Source organism: Notolepis coatsorum (genome assembly GCF_963971535.1).
Source record: "Notolepis coatsorum genome assembly, chromosome: 15".
Taxonomy (NCBI): Eukaryota; Metazoa; Chordata; class Actinopteri; order Aulopiformes; family Paralepididae; genus Notolepis; species Notolepis coatsorum.
In genome coordinates this window covers 91,848,494-91,869,329 of record NC_140179.1, presented here as the reverse complement: position 1 = coordinate 91,869,329, position 20,836 = coordinate 91,848,494, and the positions used below count along the sequence as shown (strand labels likewise).

Below are 20,836 nucleotides of genomic sequence, written 5' to 3'. Positions count from 1 at the left end.
TAAGTGTTTTTAGATCTGTCTGGGGTCATTCCTGAAATGCTGAGGAATAGCCTCATGCGTGTATTATACTATAACCGTTGCCGTTTCTTGCCTGGACCCGCTATTATTCTCAAATCAAATCTATATTATAGGTATTATGTTTCATCATGAATGCATGAAGTGGGGGGGGGGGGGGGGGTCGTTTTTTGATTTGATCGCCACCAACGGCATACGTTGTGGACTAACGTTACACACACACACGTTCGGATCGAGGTGAAGACATGCTTGGATCAACGCAAGATTGATATCATATAGCCCTTACCTTGACTAGGATGTACCCCAAAAAGAATATTCCAATTAACTGATTGCGATTCCAAGTATTGATGTCCATTGCGTCGCCAACATAATCCACCACACATCATGCATCGGGAGCATTTGATTCTTCTCAAAAAAAAATAAAAACGACCCGGACCCATTAGATCGACGCACAGGCCAAGATACAAGGTTTCAAAGGGTGCTGGATACCGCCGTCTAGCTGGATGCGGCTGGTATTGCACTTTGGCGACCTCAGACTCATTCCCTACGGTAACAACAGGCTCCCTGGATGGATGAATAAAAATATCGAGAGGAAAAAAAAGGAAAAACGACCCAGAAACGTAAAAAGTCGCTTTTGGCACTCTACGGTCGGGGCCAGAAACGTATTAACACTTTTTTGGTGTTAAGGAAGCACTGCGTGTGTTTGACTCTGTGGAAGCAGAAGTGCCACCCAACCAATAAGAGATGTTTTTAGTTGGTTTACATTAGGGATGTCCGATATTATCGGCCTACCGATATTGGCATTAAAATGTGATATCGGAAATGATCGGTATGGTTTAAATTTTTTTTTTTTTTTTTTTTTAACCTTTATTTACCCAGGCAAGCAAGTAAGAACACATTCTGATTTTATTTATTGTCAAAGTATGCATAATGTTGTGTTAATTCCACAACAAGACATATGTAATGTTAATTACCTGAAATTATTCCGTTTTTTGGAGGGGGAAACCCTGCATATATCGATATTGGTTGATATCGGTTGATATCGGTATCGGAAATTAAGAGTTGGACAATATCGGTATATCGGTATCGGTAAAAAAGCCAATATCGAGCATCCCTAGTTTACATCATATTGTAAATGAACAATTACAATTAGTGAGAATATTTTTGACTGTAAGTTTCTCGCTCTACTGTACAGTATAGATAAAGTTCTGCACTGAATCCCATCCAACAACAAAGATCTTCTCAAGTAGTGTTCCTTGGCACATGACCTTATCAAATGGGGGGGGGGGTCTGTTGAACAAAACCTTATCAAATGGGGGGTCTGAAGGTCTCTGTATTAGGTCCTAATATTGATCTATTTGAGGGTCCTTTACAGGGGGCCACTGCGGCAGAGCCCCGATAGATAATGAGGGGGATGGGAGACAGCGGCCCCGTTAGACTCAGTCCCACTTAATAAGAGCAGATCTGTGGAATTCTTGTGGGACGGCCACCCGCGACAGGCCCCTCCATAATATTTAGGGAATGGCTGATCTGTGGTCTGCCGGTGGTCAGAAATCACCCCATATCTGTTTCCACACAAGACCTCTTCCAGTAAAAACCCAACGTTGTCATGTTCACCTTTGGGACACATCTATGATTTAAGACATGCACGCGAAAAACATGGGAGCTGCGTGTGCAGGGTTGATGTCGGGGGGGTTCAGTCATCCCCTTGTTATTCATCTCTTTTATGGTTTGGAAGACATTATGTACTGTAAGCAACTTCAGATGGGCAATAGTTGTTAAAAAGTGGAAAATCCAGGATCGAGTTGCGTCTTTTGTTTCTCGGGTCATTTAGAATAATTTGTTTTGTCAACGTCGGCGTTCACTCTCGGAGGCAGTGTAGACTTGGAGGGTTACCGCGAGCAACGCGTCTATACGATCATGGTTGACTGCTATGGACCAATGTATAGCATGGTTGATAAAGATCCAACAATGATTCATATCCCAGAATTTAAAGGTGAGTCACAGCCACAGACACGTCAGACCCATGGAACAAGCTACCACTCCATAAGGTCTGAAAGCGGCACACTGAGAAATAAACTAATAGCTTGCCGGTGGAAATGGTCATTAAAAGTAAATTTGACTTTAACATGTGTTATGCTCTTAACACTTTCAGTTAGGGGTGGGAATCGTCACAGACCTCACGATACGATACTATCGCGATACTTGCGTCACGATACGATCGCGATACTAAATATATCACGATACGCTGAGTTATTGCAAATCTTTTTATTTTTATTTTTTGCTCAAATTAAATTTATTACCTTTTTTCAACTGCAAAGTAAAACTTTGTCAACATGTTTTATCTAATAAAATAAAGTTCAGTCTGTTCATCTCACTTCAATAATCTTTATAGCAGAACATGGTATTTTCTCAAGCAGACAGATGTAAACACTGTAATCTGTGTTGCATGTACCTGACAAACTGAACTGTTTGTATTACAGTCATATTCCAACTTAACTGAATGCACATGTGTGTGTGTGTGTGTGTGGACTACTGTACTATTACAGGTATTGAAATGAACAATGCAACTTCCTTATATTTGGGTCAAGAACCAAAATTCCGTGACCATTCTCTGGCTAAGATGTTTTGATGATTGATTTGACTTCTATGGACCGTTTATAAAATATTTAGCCCCCGTGTCCCTCCCAAAAATCCCGGCATTTTTTGTCAGAGGGCCAAATCCAAAATACCTGCTGACGCCATCTTGAAAAATTAACTTTTGATCCAGAGCACCTAGAATCATGTATGAATACACTTTTTTGTGTAAGTCAACCATGACGATTCCAATTCTGACATCAGTTTGACTCTATGACACCAATTTGACCCAGAAATCCGTGGGGGGTCGCCAGATGATTTCCAAAAAAATAAAGGAAAAAAAATAAAAAATGTAATGCAGTCAGGCCACTGAACTTAGAAGCAGGCCAGGCCAGTGTTTCTAGTTGCAGCAGCGCAATAGTTGGATAACCTAGGTGGGGAACAACCAGGAGATCACTGCAACTCACACAAGTTGGAGAACTATCTCTCTCTCTCTCTCTCTCTCTCTCTTGCTCTCACACACACACACAAAGGGAGCCGCATGTGATTGGTGGAGGCGGGACCCTTACAAAAAACTGTTGTTGCTAATCATTGACACATGCTAGCCTGTAATAATCCCCCCCAGAAAAATCTACTTTGCATTTGATATATTGCAAATATATGCCATCACACACACTGGCATTAAAGGGTTAGAATTATTAAATTAATATGTGGTGTTATGATCAGGGCTGAAGTTGAATAAAAGATTGTATTATTTTCAATCTGACATTACAAAAAACTGAAAATCTATCAAAATCAGTGTTGTTGCTAATTATACATATGCTAGCCTGTTTTTTAACAATAATTTGTGATGCCATCACAAACACTGGCATTTAAAGGGTACAAATAAAAAAAATGCCTGCACCAGAATGCAGGAAATTAAGTCTTTGTAACAAGAAATGTCCTGGTGGGGGACCCCCAGACCCCCTGCTTAAAAAGTGGCCTGACTGGGGCTATATTTTGCACTATATTTCCTGGCCTGAATGATTTCCCCAGTCCGGCCCTGGTTAAAAGCCATACATTTCCATTTATAAAAAAAAATAAAAAAAATTCTCTGACACCGTTATTTGGGGGTCGCGGCCTGAAACGTTTGGGAACCCCTGGTCTAGTTGAAAGACAGTTGGATGTGTTAGTTTGTTGGATGTCTTAGTTGAGAGACAGTTGGATGTGTTAGTTTGTTGGATGTCTTAGTTGAGAGACAGTGAGAACAGTTGGATGCACTTCCGAGCTGCTTCCACATGGAGGCAACTTCTCTTATTTTTTTTGGGAACTACTTTTTCTGCTGTTTTTTTCAATAAATCTTCAATTAATGTGTGTTTATTGTATAGCAATAAGGTTGGATGAATGCGCCAGTTGTATAAAAGCCATTACACCACGCGCAGTCGTGGGTCGTTAGAATGAGACGACCACCCCTAGGCATGGTCTAATTCTCACAACCCACTCCTGCGCTTGATGTAATTAAGCATTACATCACGCGCAGGAGTGGTTTGTGAACAATAAACCATGCCTAGGGGTGGTCGTTAGACCCCCCTAGGCATGGTTTATTGTTCACAAATCACGACTGCAAGTGGTGTAAAGCTTTTATACAACTGCCAGATTCATCCAACCTTATTGCTATACAATAAACACACATTAATCGAAGATTTATTTAAAAAACCATCCGCCAGAAAAAGTAGTTCCCACAACTACAAAAAAGACAATTTGCCTCCATGTGGAAGCAGCTCGGAAGTGCATCCAACCAACTAACACATCCAACTGTGTATTATTGGAATGATTGAGAGAAGTTGCCTCATGTGGAAGCAGCTCGGAAGTGCATCCAACCAACTAACACATCCAACTGTGTATTATTGGAATGATTGATTGAACATTTTATTACCAGATGCAGAATGGGTACAATACAGTACGGCTCAATACACACACTTGTTAAGGGGATGCAGACCTACTTTCTATAGAACTTCATTCTTAGATGCTTCTATAGAAAGTAGGTAAAACAAATTAAAAAGTTTTCTTTGCCCTATAGGAAAAAAAAGTTTTTTTCGCCCTATTTTATTTTTATTTTTTTAAACCTACTGTAGAGGGCCTAAACTTAACCAGTTGGAAACCAAGCGTACAGTAATAAAATTAGCAATCAATCAATCAATCAACTCAATAGGCCATGCTCACTTAGAACAGCGCAGCACCCAGCTCTCTCAGTCTGACTATCCCCCGCGTTGCAGACAGGAGTGTGTGTGTGTGTGTGTGTGTGTGTGTGTGTGTGTGTGTGTGTGTGTGCGTGTGTGTGTGTGTGTGCTTGGGGTGGGTGGAGACTGAGCCAGCGTCGGACAGTGTGAGAGTGAGGGCTGCAGTCAGAGAGAAGGAAAAAGAAATTGAAAAAAATTTGCAGATTAATCAATCAATCAATCCGCGATTTTTCTTTTGTTACACAATGATTCAAGACTCATCAATTACATCATCCAACATTGTTTAAAGGACTAAGACATTCGCTGTGACAGAATCGCTTGATATTTAGTCGTTTAGTCGTTATCAACATATCCATTTGTTAAATTATTGTCCGGCATCTTGTGATCCGGCGGAGTGATGTGATGTGATTCGGTTGTGGGCGGGTCCTGGGCCAGCAGCGTGGAATTGTGAAGAATAAACACATGTAAAATGACTTTCAGCCAATCAGAATCGAGAAATTTGCATGCCGTTGTATAATGCTTTAGGATGTCTTAGTTGAAAGACAGTTGGATGTGTTAGTTTGTTGGATGTCTTAGTTGAGACAGTTGGATGTGTTAGTTTGTTGGATGTCTTAGTTGAGAGACAGTTGGATGTGTTAGTTTGTTGGATGTGTTAAGTTGAGAGACAGTTGCACTTCCGAGCTGCTTCCACACGGAGGCAACTGCTCTCTTCTTTTTTTTTGGGAACTACTTTTTCTGCGGATGGTTGTCAATAAATCTTCAAAGGTTGGATGACATCGGTCATTGTATAAAAGCCATTACACCATGCGCAGTGTGGGTTATGAGAATTAGACCATGCCTAGGGGGGTCTAACGACCCTCGGCTGCGCCTCGGGCCTAACTACCACCCCTAGGCATGGTCTAATTCTCATAACCCACTCCTGCGCGTGATGGAATGCTTTATTATTGGTAGCTATCGAGATGTAAAAGAGAATTTCAGAAATGGTTCCATAAGAAAATTGCCTACCCCAGCTTTAACACTTTCAATGCCAACGGCGCTATATGTCGTTTGTTCATGCCGACTGTTCATTGCCAACGGCGCGATATGTTGTTTGTTTTTTTATTTTATAAAATTTTAATTCATATTTCATCAATCTAGTCTCACGTTAGTGCTGCAAACTCTCTCTGAGCTCCATTGGGAAAATACCGCCCCCTATCGTCTCCCTGTGGTACTGCACCCCTTTGTAATGGATTGCATGAAAACACATGGGGGGGGGGGGGGGGAATCCAGCTTTAGGCAACTTGATTTGATTTGTGTTATTATTCTAATTTGTGACCTGTCCTGTCTAAATGTTTAAATGTTGAGCGATTTGCAGTGTCTAATTTCCCACGGGATAATAAAAGTATTTCTATTCTATTCTATTCCTCATTTTACTTCTCGCGCAAGCCACCCAAGAGGATCCAAGTAATTTCCGAGCCCCAAAACAGCGTGGAATACATATTTCCAGTACGCAGCGTTGGATCAATAAACGCAATCGATATTTGGAATGGCGATCAGGAATTGGAATAATCTTTTTGGAGAACATCTGATCTGAGGTAAGGAATCTATTTTACCAGTCTTAGGATAATCAGAGCTGTTTTCACAGAGATATCAGCGTGTGCCCTATATGTGTGTGTGTGTGTGTGTGTGCGATCAGGAAATAAGAGATTAGATTTTCAGCTCGCTTCTCTAGCGTGCATAAGTACACATACTATCGATAATCTAGCGTTTATTTGAAAACGATTCATAAATAGGCCGAAAAATGACCGTTTTTTGTGTATTCCAGAATATTCCAGTAAAGGCCGTTTATCACAGAATCTTTATATTTTCCTGAAACTTTCAAAAACGAGTTTTTCAAAATGGTATAAAACGGAAATGAACCAATTAAAAAAAACAATCCGTTTCGACAATGTTGACTGCAAACAAGTCATTGATAAGCGACGGCCAGATTAGACACATAATTTAAGACATAGTTTATGCGTTTGCAAATATAAGAGCTCTATCATTGAAGTGGGTGGTGGCAAGGAAGCACTAAAGCTTGCACCGAGCTCCGGCATTGATAGTGTTAAAGGTGCTATAGTTAACATTCCGCCACTAGATGTCGTACTAGAGCAGCAGCATGTAATTGATCCAATCATGTGCATTCCACTTGGGGAAATGGGAAGTGGGAAGAAGATACATGGATGGAACATGTAAACAACATGATTAAATTCATGAATACATTTGGGGGGGAAAGCAATACTTTTATTCTGAAACAAGGTTAATAGCAGAAAATACATTTTCATTAACTTCTGATATCAGTTCCTGCCTATTTTGTCTGTGTGTTGAAAAGTAGAAGGGTTTGTGCGTGTGAAGATATATAAAATGTTTTACCTCAAAATACATTTAAAACAGTGAAAACAACTCAAATGGACCTGTGAGCGCATCATGCTTAGGAATCCATAACACATGGAATGTTCGTTTTCTTTTGTTACTTTGAGATTTATTTGATGCATTTCTTTTTTATTTTCTACATCTTCATCCATCAGTGTACAACCAAATACCACCATAATTTCAACAGAAACCCAAGCAGATGGACTTTAGGCAGTAGCTGAGCTTAAACATATCAAGTTGAAAAACGATGCAGTAGAAACTCTTTGCCTCGGACCTAATAACAGATCCTAGATACGTCACAGTTTTGAAATGCAAATACCAGCTTGATAGGCCGTTCGTCTGTATGCGGAAGGCACTCGATTATAACAGATGGACTGAGGACAATCAGAGCAGCGTAGATTATGTGTTTTGGTGCTATAACGTTGGATCAATAAACGCGATCAATATTTGGAATGGCGATCAGGAATTGGATTAATCTTTTTGCAGAAGATCTGATGTGAGGTAAGGACTCTATTTTACCAGTCTTGGGTTAATCAGATGTTTTTTTCTCCGCCATCACAGCGTGTGTGTGCGTAACGTTAGCGCTGACCACGGCATGGATAATCGATTTTTCAGCCCACTTCTCTAGCGTGCATAAGTACTCATATACTATCGATAATCTAGCGTATTCATAAATCAGCCGAAAAATGACAACGTGTTTTGTGTATTCCAGTAAAGGGCTATTATCGCGATATTTCGCTGGAATTACTAGACATCTCCAAAACTATACTCGTATTCAAAACGGTATAAAACGGAAATGTACTGATGAAAAAACAATGCGTTTCGTACATGTTGACTGCAAGCAAGTCATTGATAAGCGACGGGTGTATTAGACCCATAGACATAATTTAAGATATAGTTTAGGCGTTCGCAAATTTCCCCGACCTCCCATTGACTTCCTTACTGGCACGCTAGCCCTAATATGGTCAAAGGGGCGTGGCTCTGAATGAGTTAATCAATCATTAATCATAATTTTTGTCTTCTCAGGTCAGGGAGCTGGAGGGTCTTCCTCTCATCCTGGACAACTGCAACATAGACAGCAACAACCCATGTATCCTTTAGCACTGTGGCTGGACACCTGTAGGTATCAATGCAACCTATCTTTGTATTGCTTTTGTATCTTTTCCCCCCTCAGTTCATCTTGTCATTAATATGATTGGTCTCCAACAGACGCGTAAAAAAAAGGAGAAATTTTTTTTAATTTCAGGAATGGGGATATATGGTTGATTTGGTCATTTGCAGCCATATTTACGGCTGCTATCCATTTATGTCCATTCGGATATTGGGCTAATATCAGGGAATTTCCCTATACTCCCCGATACTGAAACCCAATACCAAGAGCCAAGTGTAACATGTCAGAAATCAAAGTAAAGACACTGGATTTTCTGCATTTTTGATGGTGGACTAATATGGTTTTTCAGGACAATGCACATTCTGATATTCAGGTCACTGATAGCACACATGATCAATATAAGGATTTATTATAAAAAAAAAATCTGAAAAAATACTAAAGAAATGTATAATAAAGACACCAAATTGCTGAATGTAAGTCAGTTATTGTTACTTAGTGTTACACAGACTTAAGATTCTCCAGTCATATTTTAAAAAGGATGATTTAATCTGAAAGCATAAATAAAAGATAAAGACAGTGGCTGAGGACACTTACAAGACTAGATAGAATAAGGCGGCCGGGTAGCACAGCGGACTAAGCGTCTGTCTACCACCGCAGAGACACTGGTATCGAATCCGGCTGTCAGCGGTGCCTCCGGCTTGGCCGGCCGTCATACTGACACAATTGGCAGTGTCAGCCGGAGGGAAGCCGGTGGGGTGGTATTCTGGTCATTGTAAACAGCGACTCCTACAGGTCGGTCAGGGCGCCTGCACAGCGATGGGGGGGAACGATGAAGGTAGTGTGACCTCCCACGCGTTACACTTCACCAATGAGAGTCCTCGCTGTCGGGTGAAAAGATGCTGCTGGCTGTCTCCTATGTCTCGGAGGAAGCATGTGATAGACTTCAGGACTCCCTAGACCGACCAGTGGGGGGCACATGCGCGCAACGACCAGGAAGGGGAGGGGGGAATTGGCATAACGACTAAATTGGGATGGGAGGAAAATACAAAAAAAAAACAGGAGGAGAAAAAGTGAAAAAAAAAAAATACTAGATAGAATAACTGCCAACTGATATATAAACACATAGATAGATATAGAGGAGTCTAATGCAAGCGAAAGTCAGAAAAAGTCATCAGCACCTCGGACAGTTCCAGTTCAATGCCCAGGCCGTCGACTTGGTGGTGTTGAAGGATTAATTGCGGCTTTTCTCCAGCGCGTCCAGCTCATCTTTCGTTGGATTGGCATGTCTAATAATGCTGTTTTTATGAATACCGTCAGATGTAGGCCCGTCCTCTATATCTATCCACTAGTTTATAGTTAACAGGTACGTTAAATTAGACTAATACGTCTAACGCCGTCAACTGTGTGTGTGTGTATGTGTGTGTGTGTGTGATAATGGATTGGTTTTATATGGCGCTCTTCGTGACACCCCAGTGACCCCAGAGCGCTTACAGAGTCCATTATTCGTTCATACACAGTCATACCGGTGGTGGTAAGCTACAATTGCAGCCAGAGCTGCCCTGAGGCAGACTCACGGAAGCGTGGCGAATAATCAACGCCTACGGCCCCTCCGACCACCACCGACATTTATTCACATGCATACACATTCATACGAGGCAAGTAGGTTAAGTGTCTTGCCCAAGGACACAACGGCAGTGGGATGGACATGGGCTTGAGCGGGATTCGAACCACCAACCCTTCGATCATTGGACGACCCGCTCTACCCCTGAGCCACGCCGCCCCATACGGCTAATTTAATATAATGATAGTGAAAAATGCAGCACCGCGGCGGGTGCATACACATAATAATAATAATAATAACTTTATTTGTATAGCACTTTACATACAGAGGTTGCAGTTCAAAGTGCTTCACAACAGTAAAAAAAATACAGGCATAAGCGAGCATGATGCACTCGCGAATGGGGGACCCTGATGTAAACAAGACAAACGTCTTTCTCTGGTCTGCATCCCCTTAACAATTGTGTGTATTGAGCCGTACTGTATTGTACTCATTCTGCAATCTGTTAATAAAGTTTTCATTCATTCATGAACAGCAGATCAGCTGTTGCAGATCACCGCGGCGAGTGATGAACAGCAGATCAGAATGCATGGAAACACGACTCACCATAACTGCCCTGGGCTTGTTTCAGTCCTCCAAAATCCCTGCTAATGTTTGAAACATGTCAAATATCCACTCGCCGCCCTCCAATTCCAGATTGGCGTTGAATGCAGCTTCTTTATCTGCCAACTTGAACACAGTTGTCTGCTATCTTGTCGCCACATATTATGCAGAGAGGACCTCGGCACGCAAGAATCACCGACCTGTTGCGATAAACCCGTATTTTTATCCACTTTTTCTCCCATTTTCTATTTTTCTCCCATCCCAATTTCGTATCGTCCAATTCAACCCTCCCCTGTCTCGAACACTGTTTCTTGCCTCCCACAAGCCGGCTGCAATGTGGACGAAGCCATACATAGCACGAGTCCCCTCTGATACTCGAGGTAGCAGCCGTCGCATCTTTTCACCTGCGCAGCTCGATCTTTCAGCGTTGGGGGTCTGCGCTTTGGAGGGACGCCGCCCCCATCGCTTCCTGATTCTACTGCGCAGGCGCGCCAACCGACCTGTAGGAGTCGCTGTCCACAACGTCCGATCCCCACCCCTCAGTTTTCCCACCCCCTAATACTGCCAATTGTATTAGTACGGACGACCAGCCAAACTGAAAACAATGTGGAGAGCTGGGCTCGAACCCAGCGTCTCCAGCATTGGTGGTGAATGCCTTGCCCACTGCACCACCTAGCCGCCGTGCGATAAACCCGTATTTTAAGTATGACTCCTGTTTATTAAAAGAAGCTTCATGTGTCTTGGAGGTCGTAGGCTCCTCTTCTGGCTCCTCAGTGGGTATTTCCCCGTTGCAAAGAAGCTATCCAAAGACTTTTTTTTTTTACACATTTTTGCAAACGTTAATCGCTCGCATTGCGAACGCGGAAGTGAAAGTGCGTTCGGGAAAATATACATGCATTGGTTCTCCCAGTCCACGTGACCATTTCTAGCATTTCAATTGGCTATAGTGACAGACATAGATATGATGAATAGATAGATACAGCTTCACAAAGACACTCTGGCGTCACGAGTGAATATTTCCTGTGCGTAAAATAAATATCATATTCTCAAAATAAACTGACGGGCCAGAAATTATTGCTGGCGGGCCAATGTCGGCCCGTGGGCCGCCTATTGCCGACCCCTGCTGTAGAGCATGCTCTTGGCATCCTATATGGTATATTGGATGTTGGAATTTGATGCAGGCAACTTGGTGATATGGACTTTAAAAGTATAGTTTCGGATTGGTGGACTTCAGGAATAATAACGTTACTCGCGATCTCAATAGAAGGGTCAAATACAATGCAGCCAACACGGGAGCCTTTTTTTTTTGACTTATACTTTATTGCATATTTTTTCTTTTTGCACACAGTACTTCAGGACAATACAATGAATGACATATTTTGCATCAGCATGGATCAGTCCTGAAGGACAACACAGACACCTAGACCCCTAACGTCTAGGTTACACTGGTAACCCCCATATGGGGGGGAAGACAGAGAAAAAAATAAATAAAAAATAAAGACATAAGAATAAGTAAAACGAAACAAACGAAGAATTCGTAATACCAAAACAAAAAGAAAACACCAAACGAAAATATAAATCTACATTAAAACATAGAGCCAATCTTGTCGACATAAACATGGTGCATTTGTCAGGTATTATATACTCATGTGCATCGTCGCTGTCTTAGACAATTGTGCCCCCCCCTCCTTTTATAGTGAGTGAAATTGCAGATATTTCCCCCATTTGCTAATATATTTTTCTCCTTTCTCTCCTAAACTAAAAGATATTTTCTCATAGGCAGCTACCCTACCCAGTTCTCCACTCCACTCTCGGAATGACGGGCCTTCTGGTGCCTTCCAGCCTCTCATTATGATCTTTTTGCCCATCATAATATTAGTCTGTATCCAATCAGCTAGGGGCTTTGCGATATGGCTAAGACTGCAGGGATCCCCCAGGATATATAAACCAGAGCAGAAACCATACTCCTTCCCTGTGACCTCTGTGATGTAGTCATGTATGTTACTCCAGAAGTCTCAGATTTTCGGACAGGACCAGAGTGCATGGACTAGGTCTGGCATTTCCAGCAATCTGGGTTCTCTTTCAGGCCCAGTCTATACATTTTAGAGGGGGGCCAATAAATGCGGTGGAAGATCTTGAATTGTATTAGCCTTGTTCTAATATCCCTGGACACCTGTTTGGGGATCCCCGAGATTACGGGAGCCTTGACATCTACAGTGAAGATGAAAGAGGAGGACAAGAGGAGGATAAGAGAGTAGAGGATGACAGAGGAAAAGGGAGAAGAGTGGAGAGAAGAGGACAGGATGAGATAGGAGAGGAGTGGAAGAGGGAACATGGCGTGGGAACCCTGACTTCATGAGTTCATGTCTGCGTGGGCAGTCAGTTCGTCTGTCTTCTCCTTTCTCTCCATGCTATCTGTCCCTCTCCTCCCCACTTTTTCTGTTCCTCTTGTGCCAAGGTGTGTGTGGGTGTGTGTGACCAAATCACTATCTGTAACCAAACATAATAATAATGCTTTCACTTCATCTGTATCGCAAATGTGTTAAAAAAAAAAACCCCAGAGGTCACCGTGGGACAACAGTGGTCGAAAAACATTGGCCCAGCGCTGGCATCGACGCCATCCTAGATTAGCGCCCTGTATACCTCCGCCCCTGCCAACCCCTCGTCCCACCGCATAAACCCAACCCCACCCACAGTCCCCAACGCCCCCTCCCCTCCCCACCCCCCAATCTCCCGGTCCGGCTACCGGTATGTATTAGTGGGCTGAGGCGAGGGCACCGTGCCAGGTTGTCTATTCAGTGAGAGGATGAGCCATTAAGCTGAGCCTGCCTGTGTCCTCATGACCCCTGCCCCCCCTCCTCTCTCTCTCTCTCTCTCTCTCTCTCTCTCTCTCTCTCTCTCTCTCTCTCTGTCTCTCTCTCTCTCTCTCTCTCTCTCTCTCTCTCGTCTCTCTCTCTCTCTCTCTCTCTCTCTCTCTCTCTCTGTCTCTCTCTCTCTCTGTCTCTCTCTCTCTCTCTCTCTCTGTCTCTCTCTCTCTCTCTCTCTCTCTCTCTCTCAGGAAGTTGTCAGCATCCGTTTCTGTTTAGAGAACATGTGGTTCACACCAGACAAAATCTTTAAAATGTATAAATACATTGATTTACTCTGTAAGTTATTAGCTCACGTGACTGTTTATGAATTAAATAGATAAACATACACACCTTAACCAATTAATTTTGACTAGTATTATATATTTTCGAGATCCATGCAGTTGGGAGTTTTCCACCTTTTTATAGGGATGCATTGTGACACGTTGGTCATTGTTTACACTCCTACTGTGTTGAATGTCGTAGACTCGTCACTATGGAAATAAACCCAAACAGTGTCTTTATGGAATATTAATAGATTCTGTTGAGCCCCAATCCCTTTGAGTTTATTTCTTTTTTCATCATTTAAATTCTGATATAAATATCAAGGCCACGTGATGTATATTTGTTTTTATTTTAATCATTTCACCGAGTTGTATCTATATTTCCTGGAATATGGGACATCATAATAACTCTCTATCTCAATTTTAACTACATTTGTACAAGACCGTTTTATAGTTTTGGGATGTGTGTGAGATTACGGGCATAAGAAATTGGAATTTCTTTGGAGTCTTCCTTTTTAAAGGTAGAATCTGTAATGTCGTCAAACAGTGACCTCTAGGCAAAAGAGCCCTGCTTGGTATTGCACTTTTGATCTGATGTTTGGGTTGGAATCTAGTCATTTATTATGCTGTGCATGTTTCCAGACCTCTCTTGGCAGAGCCTGAGGTGTGGCCATGTAATAACTCCTCCCTTACAACTAGGGATGCTCGATATTGGCTTTTTTACCGATACCGATATTGTCCAACTCTTAATTTCCGATACCGATATCAACCGATACCGATATATGCAGGGTTTCCCCCCCAAAAAAATTTAAAAATGTCAGGTAATTAACATTACATATCTCTTGTTGTGGAATTAACACAACATTATGCATACTTTTGACAATAAATAAAATCAGAATTTGTTCTTACTTGCTTGCCTGGGTAAATAAAGGTTATATAAATGTAATTTTTTTTTTTTTTTTTTTTTTTTTGAAAACCGATACCGATATTTTTCGATATCACATTTTAATGCCGATATCGGCCGATAATATCGGTAGGCCGATAATATCGGACATCCCTACTTACAACCATTCAACCCCCCCCCCACATACCCGACCCAAAACAAAACATGTAAACAAAGTGCAATACCAAGCGGGGCTGTTTCGCCCTTTAGAGGTCGCCGTTTGATGCCATTACAGAGTCTTACCTTTTTTAAATATCCCGGTTAAGAAGACTCTATTTGAAATTCAGATTTCTTTTTATTTTTTTTATTTCAACTCGATAGTAGGTCGTTCTCCTTAGCTGCTGCTAACTCGCCCCCAGTCATCAGCCAGTGGGCCATCTTCGCCATCCGGAACATTCTGGAGCGCAACCGGGAGAACCAGGAGCTGGTGGCCGCCTTGGAGCGCCGCGGCACCACTGACTACTCCGCCCTCCGGGAGCTGGGCTTCCAGGTGGAGGAGCGTGAGGGGGGCCTGCTGCTCAAGGGTCTCAAGAAAGACCCGTGAGAGGTCGGACTGGCCGGCTTAAACCTATAAATTAGTTTAATGTTGTTTTGTGTTGGAATTTCCCTTTAACTGTCCAACATCATTGGAATAGCGCAGTAAATCAAATGAGTTTTTATAACCTATTCCTTCCTAACAGGGTTAGGGTTACTGTACTTGACCTCTCAGGTAATACAGCATGGTGCCTCTCTTACATCTCCTTGTTTTTTTGCTCCATAACTAAAATAGCTGAGCTCTGATTGTCCTCAGAATGGGTTCTTCCTAAGCATGTGAACCGAAATCTATATTCAACTAGTTTCTCATTTAACAGAAAATATATGTTTTGTAAAGGGGCAGCGTCTTAGTCCAGCTTTCCCTGCATACTTGCAATCCAAAATCAAAAAGTCTGCTGTTTTAGCAAAGAAGCAGTATATGGATTGTGGCAGCAGAACGAAGCTACCTGAAAAGTTACTGTTTTACTGCTGTTTGTCAAATTGGGGGGGGGGGGGGGGGGGGGGGGGGAATAATAATTTAAAGAATTTCGTATGTAGTAAATATATTTAGCAAACTAGTTGCAGGCTCTCTAAACTACATAGGTGCACCTTTAACATTAGCAGTCATACCTGTACCCACAGGTCAGATCAGATTCATTCTGTAGGGTTCTTTGGTACACAAACCACCCACAGGGTTCCCTCTCTAGATAAAAGCAGGACTGGAGAAGGGGGTCAAGAGGTGGGGAACTATGCTTTGTGTCATTGACTTAAACCTGGAAAATGAAGAGGTTTGACAAAGGCAAACCCACACGGGAAGGTATTGATGATGCCACTAGTGTGGCAACGTGTAATCCATTCAGAATTTAGTCTCTTGACCCCAGAGGTAGAGTTTGGGGTCTAATTCTAAAACAAAAAAAAGACCAAAACGTGATTGGACTGTATTCCTCATATTGTACATAAGCTCATATTACATCCATCTAAACAGGGTCTTAATGATTACCATCCAAACAGGGTGTTAATTTGGTACCAAGAGCTCAGGGCACATGTTTGTAGTTTTATTCAAAAATGTGAGATTTTTCACTGTGTTCTTGCGTGCTGTTGAAATGCTTTGTCTTATAAGTATAATTGATGACAGTAATAATAGGCTTAGTTTCTTAGAGAGTGTAGTGAAGTTTATTCCTCTTCTGGGATATTATTATTATTATTATGGAAGGACAGTTAGGGTCCATTGTCACGCATGGTTCTTTATTTTAATATACGTTTTTTTGGCATTCCTTCTTTCTATTATTAGACAGCAGAGAGTGGAATAAGTTGACATGCAACATAGGTCTATGGTGTTTCTAACCTGCCATGATGGTAGCAATGAAACTGGTATGTTATTCATACCACGGCCACGCTAAACCTAAAAATACTACCATGCTAAACCTTGAACTGAAAACACTACCATGCTAAACCTTGAACTGAAAACACTACCATGCTAAACTGAAAATATTATCCTATATGTATAACTGTAGTCTGACGATCCATAGAGCGCTATACCAATACCTCTGACCTACAGTATAAACAAAGATGTACCAAGTGAAACGAAGGCTTTTCCCCTTAGATATTCACTGTTACAAAACCCCTGGCTAATGGTGTGGTAGCTTTATGTCAGTTTGTGTCCAATGCATGCGTGTGTGTGTCTGTGCGTGCACGTACATGCGCGCTCACCCTCTCTCCAGACGTGGTTGTGATTCTCTGGGTCTTTATGCACATATGCACGTAGTGAGAGAGAGAGAGAGAGAGAGTGAATCAGAGCAGAAGCATTAGTTTGCAGAATGACACCCCCCCCCCCCCCCGTCCTGTCCCCCTCCCACCTCCCCGTCCCGGTGATAAACTGACCAGTCCTGACACCTCCAACAATACGCCGCTTTACAGGCCCTTCACCCACACCCCCTCCCCCCTCCACCCTCCCCCCCACTCCACCCTGTTTGCACTGCCTCTGGATTTTTTTTAATGACAAAATGTATTGAAACAATCGGCGCGGACTCTCCCCTCAATCCGCCGGTATAGTGAGGGGGAGCTTAGGGGCGGTTACGGTCCCCAGGATTTTTCAGACGGCTACAAAACAGTTGGTTACTTCTGCCCCGGTGGCTGGCCGCTATGCTTTTCAGCCCCCGCACACAGGGAAACCGGGCCACTGGGAGTCAGCCGGGTTTGAATGAGGGTGTGGCATCGCGGCCAGCGGGCCCGTCTATTCACCCCCCTCCCTCCCCTCCCTCCCTCCCTCCCTCCAACCCCTCGGTCCGTCCGTCGGTCAGGTCATCATAGGTACCTCTGTCCAGCGGATCAGCATTTCACCGGACGGCTCCTCGCTTGTTGCCTCAAGCGGCAAAGTGGACAAAATCACTATACCTTCGAAAATAGATTTTCACCGCGCGCGGCGCACACACACACACGCAACATAAACGTCTATTTTAGGTTAGGGCTATGCATGATGTATCTGTGAGGCGTGTGGCCTCCAGTAAGGTTACGGTTTAGGTTTATAAACAACATTTTAGAATTATTCCTAGTTCCCGCTCTGCAGTCTGGCCAACATGTGAAGATTGGGACCAGCAGCGCCACCATACTGATATCTGTGCCTTCCTAGTTTGCTACTAGATGTTCACCTTAAGTGGAAAAACTGAGAATGAAATTGAAGTGTACAATATACACCTGATATTTGTAAGAGCTTATTTACATTGCACCGAATAAAGCATTCCTGTGTGATAAATGTCTGTTTTCTTTCTTTTTCTTTTTTTTTTATTTGTTTTGTCTTGTATAGATAGATGCGATATATCACTCGGACACTAAAAGGATATATCACTCGGACACTAAAAGGATATAGCACTCAGACACTAAAAGGATATAGCACTCAGACACTAAAAGGATGCTCAGGTTTATTGGAGAAAATAAAGTATAGTTGTCCATCTTTCTACAGTAAGTGATGCACACAGTTTGAAGGAATAATTACTGCACTAAACCAGTTTGGTGTTTCCCTATTGAAGCATTGAGCTATACAGTCTAATCTCAAATTAGGACTATCCTTTTATAGTAGAGTAGTTTTGGGAAGCAAAAATGACCCCTATAATAATTAGTTCCATATAGAACCTGTTTCCTATAGCAACACAAATCCAAGAAATGACCATTGGAAACCAAGTTGACTTAGAAGATGCTTCATTGTACTGCAAAGATGGTGGGAGGACAGGACACCACAGCCAAACAGATAGTTTCTAGCTTCATACAGTTACAGAGATCCAGTTTGATTTATTCAGTACTAAAGAAGATATATCACACAGTATTTAGATGTTTCATAGGTTGAAATTTATATCCCAAAACTACCTAGTGCAGCTTTAAGTTACGGCACAACTGTAAACAACACAGGAAACCTTTAGTCTAAACCTGCCCGTCAGTTAATTAAACCTTTAGTCTAAACCTGCCCGTCAGTTAATTAAACCTGCCCGTCAGTTAATTAAACCTTTAGTCTAAACCTGCCCGTCAGTTAATTAAACCTTTAGTCTAAACCTGCCCGTCAGTTAATTAAACCTTTAGTCTAAACCTGCCCGTCAGTTAATTAAACCTTTAGTCTAAACCTGCCCGTCAGTTAATTAAACCTTTAGTCTAAACCTGCCCGTCAGTTAATTAAACCTTTAGTCTAAACCTGCCCGTCAGTTAATAGAGTCTAAACCTGCCCGTCAGTTAAAACCCTTTAGAGTCTAAACATGTCTGTCATTAAACCCTTTAGAGTCTAAACATGCCCGTCATTAATTAAAACCCTTTAGAGTCTAAACATGCCCATCAGTTCATGGAAACATCCAATGCAACTTCTCCCTCTATAGCATCCATTTATTTACCAAGTTTCTTTACACATGTTGCCACAAAAGTTCTCTCCAACACTTGGATGCATCACCAAGCATCTCCTTGGCTACTTTTGAATAATAATAATAATATTAATAATAAAGGCTGATACTGAAAAGGACAATCTGGGCTACTTGTATAGAACACATGGATTATGTACAATTTTAGGAACTTTGATCAGAGACAAGAAATTCAAAATCATTTGTGGCTCTCAAATCTGAATACAATGACAAAAAAAAAAGATTGTAAATAGCGACTGTCCTCTCTCTGACTAAAAATGACATAAAGTGCCATATGTTCCGCATATAAAAATATACTCTTCAAATTATTTTGTAAGTTATATAAAGCCTAAATAAACATCTCCGAATACATAAAGGGTGCTTCTCCCGAAAATAGCTCACTGCCCTTTGACCCCCCCGCCCACCCCCCCCCATACCAAAGTCTGTTTAGAGAAATCTGTTCACTCTGCCGCCATCTTGATAACAGGGACTAACAACACTAACAAGACCTGACCCCTGTCTCATTGAATGGGGAGTCATCCGTATCTAAGAATATGTCATACATAATAATTTATCTTTCATATTCGAAGTCACTGGTAAATTACCGACAACACAGAGTGGTTCATTTGGTCAAAAAGGAAAATTTAAATAAAAAAAAAAGAAGAAAAAATCTACTTGGACCAACTTCTACGCCTGCACGCCATCCATTGTTTCTGCCACAGTCCTTAGTTACTATGGCAACCACCTACTGCACCATTCCCAGCCTTATAGCAGATTGTTATTAATTTCAAACATATTTAAAACTCACTTTTTACCTCAGAACGCAGTAAATTATGTTGTTTTTCAACGTAACGTAACATCACATCACATGTAATTATTTTCTCTGAATACGTTTTGTTTCGTTGTTGCCGCCATCTTTTAGCCTTACGGATTTCCCCATTCAAAAGCAACTAACGGCGATCCGTCTCCACATTATTAGAACCGTATCTGAACCAAACACGTCCCAACCCGTACGCTTTTTGGACCAGATGCCATCGACTCACGCAGGCCGAAACTGCGCTCTCGCTAGGGGCCTCGTGTAAGAGCAGGGGCCCGCGGTGTGGAATTCTATGTCTCTCGCCGTTCGTGGGAATGTTCCATGTTACTGAACCTGATTGCACCTCTATGGAGTTCCATTGAAGCTCGCACACATTTCTCAGAAGTCAAGAGCCCTCCCCCGAAATAACAAAAACAGTGAACGCGGTCGGGCTGGATAGCGCTGTTCAAACCGTTAAAAAGGGGTGAAGCCAAAAATAGAGTGTGTACCTTCTGCCTCTCTGGTTCTTGGGCTAACAATGGGGGGGAAAGGGACCCGAGGTCTTCCATATAGGGAACAATGTCAACACAGCATTCACCAAATACAACCCCATATAACATGATGTACTGCTGTCCCATGAAAAACAAGGAAAGTAATGCGAGTGCAAAATAATCAAGAACTAAACCGCTCAGCAATGCTACTGATAATGTGGTAATAAAGTTACCAAGCCAAACGTAAAATGAAGATAGCATAAGATTAGCGTTAGCCTTTTTTTCAGTTTTTTTCTTCAGTGGCTCTAAAATGCAAATGCCAAACTACTGTAAAAAAAAAAAGGTAAATAGAATCTGACACTCCCAGCTTTAAAGTTATTATCAGTAGCAAATCAACAGATCAGCAGGAAAGAACAAGTGTTAACCAGCAGTTGAACTTGCTATCCATACTAATAAGACTTAAAAAGGTTTTCGAAAAGCTATTTTTTAACATAAATAAAATCATTTCTTTTTTTTGTTTGTTTCAGTGTTCAAACAGAATACAGTGTTGAGCAAGTTTTAAAGCTGATCCCGCCGTCGTCCAAACAGTCCAGCAGGAGGCGCCGCAGCCGAAG

At 42.1% G+C, this 20,836-nt stretch overlaps 1 protein-coding gene across 1 annotated transcript in view; it reads left to right on the top strand.

Moving 5' to 3' along the window:
* The window catches only part of atxn10 (ataxin 10), a 34,214-nt gene extending 18,635 nt beyond the window's left edge, over positions 1–15,579 (top strand). Inside the window, exons 10-11 of the mRNA XM_084331177.1 lie at positions 8,229–8,292; positions 14,907–15,579. Of these exons, the coding sequence (XP_084187303.1) occupies positions 8,229–8,292; positions 14,907–15,091 (249 nt within the window). The 3' untranslated portion in view covers positions 15,092–15,579. The remainder of the gene's footprint in view (positions 1–8,228; positions 8,293–14,906) is intronic.
* The last annotated feature ends 5,257 nt before the right edge of the window (positions 15,580–20,836 follow it).